General features: G+C 42.3%; 1 protein-coding gene across 1 annotated transcript in view; it reads right to left on the reverse strand.

Moving 5' to 3' along the window:
• Positions 1-13483, reverse strand: part of LOC115356856 (AP-2 complex subunit alpha-2) — a 39731-nt gene that overhangs the window by 23999 nt on the left and 2249 nt on the right. Inside the window, exons 2-7 of the mRNA XM_030048142.1 lie at positions 13208-13276; positions 3618-3760; positions 3015-3208; positions 2764-2893; positions 283-384; positions 25-133 (exon numbers count right to left, since the gene is read on the reverse strand). Of these exons, the coding sequence (XP_029904002.1) occupies positions 25-133; positions 283-384; positions 2764-2893; positions 3015-3208; positions 3618-3760; positions 13208-13276 (747 nt within the window). The remainder of the gene's footprint in view (positions 1-24; positions 134-282; positions 385-2763; positions 2894-3014; positions 3209-3617; positions 3761-13207; positions 13277-13483) is intronic.

Genomic DNA, 13483 nt, shown 5'->3' on the forward strand with positions numbered 1-13483 from the left:
TCTCTGGTGCACACAGCACTGTACCGGGTGGAGGGTAGCACTGCAGGAGGCGCAGCAGCTTCACAGACAGCCAGGGCGCGGCCACAAAGTAGTACGTGTAGTCCTGCAGGTCGATGGAGGCCGAGGTCACGATCTGGAACAAGGAAAAGACGAGATAAAAAAAACACACAAACTCCCAGCGAGGAAAACAGGAAATAAAACACAAACTCCCACAGACAGAGAGCGGCGCTCAGGGGAGCTCATGAAGAGAAGAAGAAGCGGCGTGAAGCTGCGGAGACTCACCCTGCTGAGCCTGGCCACCGCCAACGAGACGGACGTTTTGAAGTCGTCTGGACTCTTCTGGGCCAGAGTGGTGATCAGGCTGGTGGCTGCTGTGACCACACCCTGACGACACACACACACACACACACACACACACACACACACACACACACACACGCACACATTTAGATATAAAACAGTGCGACTAACTGCTCATCTGCAGCCTGTTGCACCACACTGCAAAAACTCAAAATCTTACCAAGGTTATTTGTCTTATTTCAAGTCAAAAATGTCTTATTCCTAGTCAAAATATCTCATTACACTTAAAATAAGACATGATCACCTCAGAAGTAAGTTGTTTTTAGACAATTATCTCTTGTTTCAAGTGAAAATTTACTTGAAACAAGTGAAAATTTGCTTATTTCATTGGCAAAATTTGTTTCTTGTTTCTAGCTAATTTTCACTTATTTCAAGTGAATTTTCACTTTTTCCACTGGAAAATTTTGCCAATGAAACAAGCAAATTTGTTTCAAATGAATTTTCACTTGAAACAAGTGAAAATTGTCTAAAAACAATTTACTTCTGAGGTGATCATGTCTTATTTTTATAAGATTTTGCATTTTTGCAGTGCAGCTGTGTGTAAGTTTGAATATCAGGCATGGATTTACACTGTAAGACTATAAACCAGTTGCACCATACAAGTTACTCCTGACGTAGAGCCAAGATATAACTTCAGATTAACCCTTAACGCCCACTGGGTGTAAAGTCACTCCTCAATCAACCTTTAACATGAAGAAACAACTACAAAATCTACAGAGACTGACAGTTCACGATCCGGAGGGACAATTTAACTTACACCGTACTCTGTGAACTGTCCGTGAATGCATCAGTTTTTTTTTTTTTTTTTTTTTTAAAGTATGTACATCAGAATTTGATCAATAAATATATAAATATATATTTAATATTTAAAACAGATCCTTTTGACTCATGACTTTCTTGACGGCTGGTTTTCAAGATGCATTCGATGTCACAAGGAATTTGCCGCTGAACTGTCCTAAAGGCCGGAGGAACAACATGTAAGAACATGCTTCAAAATGTGACGCAAAGCCATGCGCAAATCCAACAAGCTCTTCAAGCTGAATAAAGATCTGGAGGATTCTTTACCTTTTTTAAGGCAGACTGTACAGTTTCAAACGGGAGGATGACCCACATTCTTTTGATGAAGGTAAATCATGACGACTGGCACTCGATTCTCAAAATAATGTGACTTACAAAAGCCTCAAGAGGTCAGGACAAATCTCTTCCCCCATCATAAACCTGTCTTTATGTTTTTGTGTTCATTTGACATCAAAACATTAGGTTCAAGGCAGCCATTTAAATTCAATGAGCTCTTTGTGTTGGAGTGAACCTGACGGGTTTCCTCCCTCCTCAGCCTCTTCATGAACACGAGGAAACAAAGTCATGCGCCCTCCCATTTCAAACTGCACGGTCTGCCTTTAAACTTTAAACTTCAGTGAGGCAAAAATCACTTTAATAACTGCAGTTTTGTTGATTTTCATGTTTAATGCCAATTACGAGAAGACACTGCCATCTAGCTATAGTGAGGTAACTCCTAAATCAAGATTTGCACACTACTAAAATAAAAATAGCTGGACATCTGTGTAGTTTGAGCGTCAACCCAACAACTACATACACTACTCACAAAAAGTTAGGGATATTTGGCTTTTGGGTGGAATTTATGGAAAATGTAAAATGTTCATGCTACAGTGATATTATATGATGAAAGTAGGGCATTTAAGTAGAAGCATACACTGGTGATTTCCTCATCTCAAACAATTTCTTGAAACAAAAGCCAACAACAGTGGTGGATATACCACAACAAAAAATGTCAGTGTCAATAACTTGTCATGTGCCCTTGAGCATCAATTACAGCTTGACAACGACGTCTCATGCTGTTCACAAGTCGACTTATTGTCTGCTGAGGCATGGCATCCCACTCTTCTTGAAGGGCGGCCCTCAGGACATTGAGGTTCTGGGGTACAGAGCTCCGAGCCTCTACACGGCGACTCAGCTGATCCCATAGGTTTTCTATGGGATTCAGGTCTGGAGAAAGTGCAGGCCACTCCATTTGAGGTACCCCAGTCTCCAGCAGCCGTTCCCTAATGATACGACCTCGATGAGCTGGAGCATCAAACACCTGATGTGAATTTTGCCGTTAAGCTCCTTGTTAGAGAACAGCAACTTGTGCAAAAAGTACTGTAACATTGAACAGTTGGACATGTGCATTCAAAAGTTTACAGAAGGTCACATTAAGTTCACCTGTAAAGGTTAGAATGCATTTTAGGTTCATCCTGAAATTTCACCCGAAAGCCGAATATCCCTAACTTTTTGTGAGTAGTGTATTTTACCAAGCCAGTGTACACTGATATGACAGATGTCTGATATGTGCTGACGTAGGAAAACGTGTGTGATTGGAGGACCGGAGCGGCGGTCCGGTCTCACCAGGTGCTGGTCGTTGAGCAGGTGGACGACGCGGGCCGTCCACTCGCCCATGGGCACCAGGTCAGGGGACGTCCTGTTGAGCCGCAGCAGGCACAGCGCTGCGCTCTGCTTCACGCTGTCCATGGTGTCTCTGTTCCAACAAGAAAACACAACGTCACTGACCGCCACCCATCACGCACAACACAACTAGAACCACGGCACGAATGGGCTGATCGGCGGCGGATAGAGGCGCCAACAGCTGGATAACAGACCCGGCCACCAGGATGCGAGGGATTTCTGCAGCGAAAGCCTCAGCCATCTCTCTGCTGCCCACGTTGGCGATGCAGTGCAGTGCCAGGTTCATGAAGGTCGGGTTGCGGCTGGTCAGGTCGTTCTTGATGCCGTTGTTGATCAGACGGATCAGATCGCTGTTGGAGTTCACCAGCACTGAGATGAACAGGTAACCCTGCAGGGCGGACACACACCAATCCATTATGTTCAGTCAGTCAATAAAGCAATCAATGACTAAATAACTAAATAAACTAAAAATTCCAAGAAATACATATTAAAGTTATCTGTATCGCCATTAATCATATATTAAAAATGAAAAATGAAATACAACACAACTTTCGACCCTAAAGGAGAACGGGCACAAAATATATTATAAAATGTATTATTAAAAAAAATAATAATAATTAAATGTATTAATTAAATACATACATACATACATACATAAACAAATGAATAAAACATTTGCAACATGTTTATTTTTTCCAATAAAAGTTGCATTTTAAAGGTTAATTTTCTAGAGGCTGGATTTGAAATCTATTTTTGTATGTGTGTGTGTGTGTGTGTGTGTGTGTGTTTCTGCTTACTATCTGTTTTTCTGTGTACTTGTTGGAGCTCAGCAGGTTGACGGCCTCCATGTGTCCGAAGTCGATGTCGTGACCCAGGAGGAAGATGAAGAGCAGCTTGCAGACGTACTTCTTCTTACTGTAGCCATCTAGAGCCTTATCTCCTACACACACACACACACACAGAAAGAGAACGAGATGGAGTTAAATATCTGGATGAAATTACAACAAAGGGGATTTAAGGAGGTAACGCACCAGATCACTCTGCTTGCAGTTGTTATTTGGTGTTTTTTGTTTTGCTTTGGTTTCTATAGAACATTCCAATAATTTTTAGAGTATTGAGGCCCTTTGGGGAAGTAAAAGCTCAGAAACTCTACGTCCTGTTGGTGCTAAAATGATTAGGCAATCGTTCAATTTTTTGATTTACAGAAACTTAATCGATAGCAGCTGTGATAATCAAGTAATTAGCTGAGTCACTCATTAAGCAGAGGCCAAACATTGGCTGGCTGCAGCCTCCCAGGCGTTGGTGTTTGCCTGCACTTTGGGTTTTTGGCTGCTGATCAGACTAAGGAACGCTGGGCTCTGATCACTTCCTGTGAGTCACAGTAAATGATCCTTAGTTGCAGCCCTATTAGATGTGTGTGTGTGTGTGTGTGTGTGTGTGTGGGTGTGTGAGCTGGCATGCTGGTTTGGGCGTTGTAAACTGGCTGGATGGACAGCGGGGTCGCAGGGGGGCGGAGTCAGAGCAGCTGGAAGCAGTTTGACCGGCAGCTGGAGCGACTCACACACAGAAACCATGAAGCTGTTCTGCCGCAGGAGACTCTGGGGGGTTTAGTCTGGGAAAAGCCCCACCCTGTCTGCAAATTCCACCACCCAGTGTGTGTGTGTGTGAGTGTGTGAGTGTGTGTGTGTGTGTGTGTGTGTGTGTGTGTGTGTGTGTGTGTGAGTGTGTGTGAAACAACTGTAACCCATGACTGGGATTAGGGGAGGGGGAGGCTTGACCCTCAGGATGTGTTAGCCACAAACTAAGTGTTATTGAGGGGTTCTGTGTTTATCAGTGTGCCGCCCGACACCCCGCCTTGTGACGCACGGTAACTCTGTCTTGTCCATGTAAATGCATTTTGTATTTATAAATGTAATATTTCACAGAGACCTTTTCTTAAACAATTATTCTACTTAACATTCTCACCACAGATAGTTTGTATATGGAGACGTGTCACCTCCAAGAATATGTGAGGCCACCTCCAGGGGGCGACATATGGTGTTGACTCAGGGTTAAACACTCAGGGCTCTAATTTATCGACCTGAGCTCCTGGTCTGCAGAGCGCGGTGCAGATCATTCAGGACGACTCCAGGTCCCTGCTGCTGTTTGAACGCTGGACTAAAGTCTGTCTGCTCCAGGCTCCTGGCTCTAAAGGCTTGTCCTGAGTCTCTTCATGAATCCTGGCTGTGTTTTGGGCGTAACCTGCAGTGAACCAATCAGAGGCCGTCTCCCGTCCCCTCTAACAGCCAGGTGTGTCCCACCTTGGTGGGCTGCTGTTCTAATGGAGGATTCTCCAGGTAAGAAGGAAGGAGACGGAGTGAAAGCTCCCGAGCAGATCAGGACTCCATCTGAGCTCCCTGAGGTGAAGCAGCGTCCCTGTGTGTGGGACAAGCAGAGCGGACGCTCGCCGGCGCCCCCTATGGAGGCCACCATCACTGTCTGATGATGAGCTTCAGACAGCAGAGAGACCTGCAGCACTGACCTCAGAGCTGCTGTTTGCTGCTCAGTCACTTTCAGCTGAGCAGCAACACTGATCTGAGGTCAGCTCATTTTCAGAGCAACACGCCCATGGAGCTCAGAGGGACAGGAGACACTCTGCTGTGTCCACAAGGGGGCGCTGCACGGGGACATGACACCTGAGCTACATGGAGACTAGAAAAGATGCTTACGTTGTGCTTGGCGCCGAGCGTAAATTAGTGTCCCAGGAGCAAAATGAACAGATATCAGTGGGATCTTCTCTCTCTAAATGATAATTTCTTTCTGTATTTGTGCATTTTTGTGTATTTTTTACTGTGCATGGCAGCATTCCATTATTTCTATTGGCCGACACCGCGTGGAAACAGATTTTCACTTTGCCAAACAAAGTGCGAGTTCTGCAAACAGCTTGGCACTCCCGCACACAAAGCTCAACCAACTTGAACTTTTGTGCTCTGTGATGAAATCCCTGCCGGCCCGACAGAAAGGAGAAGTACAACGGCTCACAGCGACGGGAAATGGAAGAGAATCTCATCCCTGCTGCATCTGAGCCTCCTGAGCAGGACGGTGCAAACATCAGGCCCTCAGCAGGAGGTCTCCAGCTGGAGAGCAGCAACGAGCAGGGCTGCTGTCTTATCAGAACAGCTCGGTATCACCTGCGGCAGGTACTCAGATTCATCATCAGGACGAGTTCATGCTTTCTAATGAACACAAACGACAGCTTGACAGGGTTTTAACACACAGAGCCCCTTACTTCCTAAACCTCCTAAATGTTTCTGCTAAAGGTTTCTTTAAATCTTAGTCATCTTGCTTCCTACCTGTCAACCCAAAATGAGATGAATAAGTAACTTTAATGTTTCAGTGTTGCAAATGATAATGAAACAATGGTATGCAATAATTCATTTAATTCTGCAAAGGTCCAAAATAACACAGTGAAATTATTCCTCCTGTAAATCTCAACAGTGCAGACAAACTGTCTCCATCATAATATCAGGATTCTCAACCGGACTCGACTTTTCTTACTGACTTTGAGGGGAAAAATTGCTCCAAAAATAAAAAGAGCTCCCACCCACTGAGTTATTTTACTACATTTTTTTTTCAAAATTTTCCAAACATTTTTTTTAATTTCAGTTCCAGATTTATTTATTAAGTACTCTGAGTTTGATGTATATACAGTACAGGCCAAAAGTTTGGACACACCTTCTCATTCAATGCGTTTTCTTTATTTTCATGACTATTTACATTGTAGATTCTCACTGAAGGCATCAAAACTATGAATGAACACATGTGGAGTTATGTACTTAACAAAAAAAGGTGAAATAACTGAAAACATGTTTTATATTCTAGTTTCTTCAAAATAGCCACCCTTCACTCTGATTACTGCTTTGCACACTCTTGGCATTCTCTCCATGAGCTTCAAGAGGTAGTCACCTGAAATGGTTTTCACTTCACAGGTGTGCCTTATCAGGGTTAATTAGTGGAATTTCTTGCTTTATCAATGGGGTTGGGACCATCAGTTGTGTTGTGCAGAAGTCAGGTTACTACACAGCCGACAGCCCTATTGGACAACTGTTAAAATTCATATTATGGCAAGAACCAATCAGCTAACTAAAGAAAAACGAGTGGCCATCATTACTTTAAGAAATGAAGGTCAGTCAGTCCGGAAAATTGCAAAAACTTTAAATGTGTCCCCAAGTGGAGTCGCAAAAACCATCAAGCGCTACAACGAAACTGGCACACATGAGGACCGACCCAGGAAAGGAAGACCAAGAGTCACCTCTGCTTCTGAGGACAAGTTCATCCGAGTCACCAGCCTCAGAAATCGCAAGTTAACAGCAGCTCAGATCAGAGACCAGAGAAATGCCACACAGAGTTCTAGCAGCAGACCCATCTCTAGAACAACTGTTAAGAGGAGACTGCGCCAATCAGGCCTTCATGGTCAAATAGCTGCTAGGAAACCACTGCTAAGGAGAGGCAACAAGCAGAAGAGATTTGTTTGGGGCAAGAAACACAACATCAAAGACAGTCCATTTCCGACAGGGTGGAATCTTATTTATTTTTATTTTTCTTTATATGTTTGCATGGGGCAGGTGGTGGAGGGGAGGGCTTCATATCAGCCAGTTAATCAGGTATCAGCTTCTTCCTGCCCCAGACTATCATTATTATCTCAGCCTTTAAAAATCTGCTATCGGTCGACCTCTAAAAAAAAAAAAAAAGGCACATGAGCTCATCAGGAAAATGACAGAAATGAATTCATCAAACTGACACGACGCTGGAAAGTGGTGTGGATGTTTGGTAGGAACATTTGCCTGTCTCAATACAGGCTAAACCTGCACGCTGAACACAGAGCGTCCGTTGAGCACCTCCCCATTCATGCAATATGAGCGAGTCCCAAACATGACTCAGCACATCACATAAGGAAGCAGTTGTGCATTTTTTTTTTTAACACTGACAGCTGAATTGTCATACTATACCTGTTTGAAAGATAAAGTAGATCCAGTGAACATGGACTAGTCTAACTGTCATTTCTCACGTCTCATCACTTTTGTTATTATAATATGATAAAAAAGAGGAAAAGTAGAGCGCGTGACCGTGTTTACGCGTCTGCCCTGCCTCACAGATGAATCACCAATATGTTGAAACTAATGAAAGTGGCTGCTCAGCACAACGACAGAGCAAAGTCAGATAAAACTGATCCCTGTAGCTGAGGCCTGACTTCTACTCACACAGCTGAGGAGTTTGCTCATTTAAATTCAAATTTACCAGTTGAGGAGTTTATTATGTATTCAATGTTTCTCCAATAAAACAAAAAGGGGGGTGGGGGCAAAGTTTGAGAAAAAGTAAGGTTTGGTTTGTATGATTTATCAGCAAAATGACTGTAAAGAGACTCCAGCCACAAATGTTAAGATGAATTAATGCTGGTATCTTAGCTGCAGAAATATTTACAAAATGAGATTTACATAAGCTGAAGAATGTCACAGTTAGGACTGTGTTGTATTTGCCTGTGCCAAAAACCGTAGAAGGAAGACTAAAAAGGTATTTGGGCCACGCTGAGGCACTGAGGAGGCGTGGAGGGGGCGGGGCCAGTGATGCAGCCCTCGAGGGGGCGGAGCCTTCCAGTTCAAACTCAGAGAAGTAAAGATGGTTGTGGCTGGGACGGTATGTTAATATCCAGATTTAATACTATAATGATACTGGGCTGCTGATTCGATATGTTTTGCAATTCTACAAGTAGGCTAATGCGATTCCATATCACGATTTATTGCAGTTTTTTTTTTTTTTTTTTTAATTCTTCCTCTAGTTTGTGTCTGTAAAGTTTGATGAGGCTGTGATTTTCCTAGAGGTCACTAGAGGTCATTTTCTCCAGCGACGTCCAGTTTGACAAAAGTCTCTGCCTGCAGTGAAATGGCTGCTATGGGGGCCAACATCATCACACAGGAATCAAATGTGGCTCATTGAATCCACAAGAGTCTCAGCTTTCCAGTCAAAGCCAACTGATGCAGCTCCAAGACTGTTTAGGCCCCAGTCTGCACACACACACCATTTTACAACAGGCCACAAGAACACATGTGGACTGCAGGCTTTGGGGCCCAAACTGCATGGGATTAGCAGAAGGTGGGCGTGTCTGCAAAGGGGAGAGCCGTGGCTGCCCAGAGGTCAGAGGTCAAGGGACCCCGCTGGAAATGGCCATGCCAGATTTTCCCTCACCAAAATTTAGCCAAACTTTGCAGCGATATTTAGCCGCCTTGTCAACAACCTAACATGACATGCATGGTGCCAACGGATTCCTTAGGTCATCTACTTTCTTTGCTTTAAAGCAACTCAGAAATAACAACAACAAAAATCGATTAAAAAATCATTTTCAAAAAATATACTGCGATAGGAACTACAACAATACCAAGTATCTGTTTGCCTGCTGTGACTTGAACTACAAGTACAAGTTCCTTTGTATTCTATTATTGTCTCGTGTGTATGAGAAACATCTATAAACATTTATAGTACATTATTTATAAATGATTTTTATAATAAATTGGGAAGCAGCCAAGTCCAAACAAATATAGATCTTGAGCTTTGAAATGAGATACATATGACATTATATATGATACAGGCCTATATTATATGATCAGCCTCTGACTCTCTCTCCTCTTGTTCTCCGCTGCCCTCTCTGTCCCTCAGAGGAGAACTTGATAAATGAAGCAGTAACCAGTTTAGTCAAAGTGCCACTGACTTCAACGGGCTTAAGCAGGTCTGAGGAGCCGGTTTAGACCCAGAGATGGTTTCCGTGGACACAGCGAGCACTGCGTTATGTCATTTGTCTTTTTCAGATGTTGGTTAAACATCAAGTGTCCAGGTGTGGCCACTGGCCGGGAATTTTTGATGGTTTCCTGATTCTGCTCTTTCTCCTTTCTACATGACTGGCATCCTGGCATGTCCTGTACGTTGGTTATGGCTAACATTAGGGAAAGGCTGTAGGGAGTGAAGGTGAGTCAATTAAAAATCCATCACCATCCTAGGAAAAAAAGCTGTGGCTCCCAGTCATGGGACAAAATTACGCTTTGACCTGGAAATAAGAAATTTTAATGTCAGCGATCCTTCTAAGCTGTTAGTGTTGTCTGAACTGGGCTCGATGAAGAACTGAGGCTGCTACCGGGAGACAAACAACGAGAAACATGTTGCTCAGGATGTGCTGCATTCAGGGACCCTCGGACAGTATCGTTTAGGAAAAATTCTTAACTTCTTCCTACTCCCTTTTGAACATGTGCTGGCCAGCCAGAAATAGCGTTGAATTTATTATTTTGTACTTTTCTTCTGTTGCCCTGTTGTTGCATTGTCTGTTGCCCTTTTATACAACATGTTCAAAATAAATAAATAAATAAATAAATAAATAAATAAAAATGCCTTTTCTCCAGCTCCTGCACCATTTCTAGTTCCTCCATCCAAGCTTAAAATTCAAGTTCCCACAATGCTTTGTGGCGGCCTGCCAGTCTGACGACACACTGACTTGAATCCCTGTATTCACAATACACACCAACGAATCTGGATACGAGGAATATGCATACATGTGTGTGTGTGTGTGTGTGTGTTTGCTGTTCAGTGGCTACTCAGTGTGTGAGAGCTGCTTCAGGTCCGTGTACATTTACTCAGTCAGCAGATTACAACAGGACTGTGATGATAAAAAAAAAAAAAAGCACAATAAAGAGTGGGATTTGTTGTGTTTATTGTACACAGAGCTGCCATGTGAGCAGAGTGACGCCTCAGAGGAGAAAAGCAGGGCGATATGTGCAGAGGACACAGATTCATTCTGGAGCAGACTAATTTTAGGCGGCGTGGAACAGGTGGCAGCAGAAACACGACTGACTGCACTGACAGAGACGCAGGGAGGAAGGTCCACACCAAACAACTGCTACATGCAACACACACACACACACACACACACCGCAGCAGAGAGCACAGACACAGGATCAGTCTGCTAACAGGGACAGAGAATAACGAACACAACTAGCACTAAAACAATCAGTCCATTCACTGATTTAGCTGGTCAACATTAAAATGACTTGTGATTTTGATGATTTGATCAAGTGAAAACACCAATCATCGTCTGATTCCAGCTTCACTGAGATGCTAAGACTGTCTGTATAAACAGACGCTGAAAAATATACTGTGATCATATCATTACCTAGATATGAACACGCGTGATATTGTTATCTAAAAAGGCCATGATATGGATGATATCAAATTTAGGGTTAGGGTGAGCCTGAGACACTGACTGATCTGATCAATAAAATATTTTGTGAAGTATCTGCATTTTTCTACATTCATTTGGTACTACTATACTGTTTTTTTTTTTTTGTTGTTGTTGTTGATTTTCACTGTTGCTGCACTTTTAGCGTGAACCCATAGTCGTATTGTATTGCTACGGAGACATTTGTCATAAATATCGAGGAGTGAATTTTGTCCTTATCGTGCAGCCGTAGTATAAACACACTAAACCTCATGAGCCAGAAATGTTCTGTCACACTGCCCTCCAAAGGTTAAAACTTCAGGGCATGTCGCAGCTCTGACCACACCCAATCAGCGACAGCAAGATCCTCAATCCTAATACCTTTTAATAAAAAACAAAAAAATAATAAGCTGCAGCCTTAATTCAGCATCTCGCTATAACCTGTGTGTACACAACCTGGGGCTTGAAAAAGGTTTAGAAACAAAATTTGTTTTTTATGAACCCCTCACTTGATATGTGAACATGAGTACACACACACACACACACACACACTGTATATTAAAAAAAAAAAAAAAAAAAACATACAAACAAAGAGAAACATGTATGTATGTGCATAAAATTAGAATGATTGTGTAACAACTGCAGTAACGGAGTAACAGAGTTTTAATTCACTCTCCAATGAACTGTCATTACAGATTATTATGTTGTGTGTATTCAGCTGTTAAGTGTTATGAATTGGGAACTGAAGGTTTAAAGTGGATGTAACTGGAGTGTGGGTTATAAAATGGTTTGCAGTGACGGTACATGACGGTGCGTTTATTCCTGCTGTTGTCGCTCACACACTTCCTGTTAAACCTTCTGCTCGCAACAAACGGCCGATACAAAAAAACACAAAAAAAACAAAAAAAATTAGAATCTGAATCAGAAAAACTGTATTGATCCCCAATGGGAAACTGGGTCAGTTGCAATTGTTCAAAATCTCAAGAGAAGAATTAAATAAGAACTAGAAAAGGAAATATGAAACATAAAAATATGCTAAAAGTACATGCATTATGTCTAAATATGTGCATTAATCCTACAAAACATGACAATGACAAATACAGCAAACAGTCTGTTGTTAAGTCTTGAGTCTGTTTCACCGTCAACAACCTGCCGATTACTTTCCTGTGATTATCAAATCGTTTTTTTTTTTTTTTTTTTTGCATGAGATGCCTGATTAGTGGCACAAGGCCGCTAATCAGGGTTTTTTCATTATGGAGGTGAGATGTTGGTCAGGCTGAGCTCTGTTCTTATCTAATCCAGCGCTGGGCCATCTGAGGTGGCAGGATTAACTTCAGACGCGACACTTTTCTCTCTCGCTTTTAGTTCAGTCTGAGGTTGACCAATATTTTTTTTTTTGTTTGTTTGTTTGGTCAAGTCCAATGTTAAATTAGCTCTAATGTTCTCTTATTGAGTTTTAAGCTGTTGATGGATTTATTCATTTCCTCCTAACTTCTTAATTTCTATTTTTTATAGCTGATTTTAGGAAAAAAGTGTGAAGAGAGCAGAAAAACTGTAACAAGTAGTCATCTTAGTTTGTTCCCTTTTTTAAAAAAAGTACATATATATTTTTCTGTTTCTTATTTCTTTTTCTATTTCTTATAATTTGATTCTTTTCTTGAGAATCTGACCCAACTGACCCAATTTCCCCTCTATAAAGTATTTCTGATTGTGATAAGCTCTTCATTGTGTTTTATCCATTTTAGTCTTGACTTTTATTTATTACTATTTTAATCTTGTACATTTGTGTTGTAAAGCATCATTGTGAAGCCCTTTGGGTCGAGCTCATAGTTAGTGCTGCTGTTGTACTGTACTGTATTTCATTGACAGCTGTTTCCAATATTTTGTCCCCCCTCACGTTTATAGAGGACAAAAAAATCAGAAACACCTCTAAGTATAATGTAGTCCTCTGCAAACTACAAGGAAGTGACGCTGAGTGTGTGTGTGTGTGTGTGTGTGTGTGTGTGTGTGTAAAGGAGCCATGCACAGTTTTACAGACAAGGCCGAGGTGATTTGAGCGATCAGTCCCTCCTGTCTGGTTGAAAGTGTGTTATCAGTGTGTTTGGTTTGCCTTTCTGTAAAACGAGAGCATAACCACGCTGGTTCACCTACCTTTGAATTTGGAGCGGATGTTAGCCAGCTCTTTGTTTATCCTCTTGATCTCTGCCTCTTTACTTTTACCTGCAGACAGATTGAGATAAAAAAAAAAAAAGAGTTTTCTGTATGCTGTGTGGCGACGCTTTGACTCAAAATGAAGCACAGCAGCTGGTGAGTTTGTCTGTGATGGACGCACAGGGAGGCCAACACACTACAACACACACCGCTGAAGGAGGAGAGGAAGACAAGGATTTGGGTCAGAGGTCAGAGGTAAAGCCACAGAGGGAGACT

This window comes from Myripristis murdjan, chromosome 3 (genome assembly GCF_902150065.1).
Source record: "Myripristis murdjan chromosome 3, fMyrMur1.1, whole genome shotgun sequence".
NCBI lineage: Eukaryota > Metazoa > Chordata > Actinopteri > Holocentriformes > Holocentridae > Myripristis > Myripristis murdjan.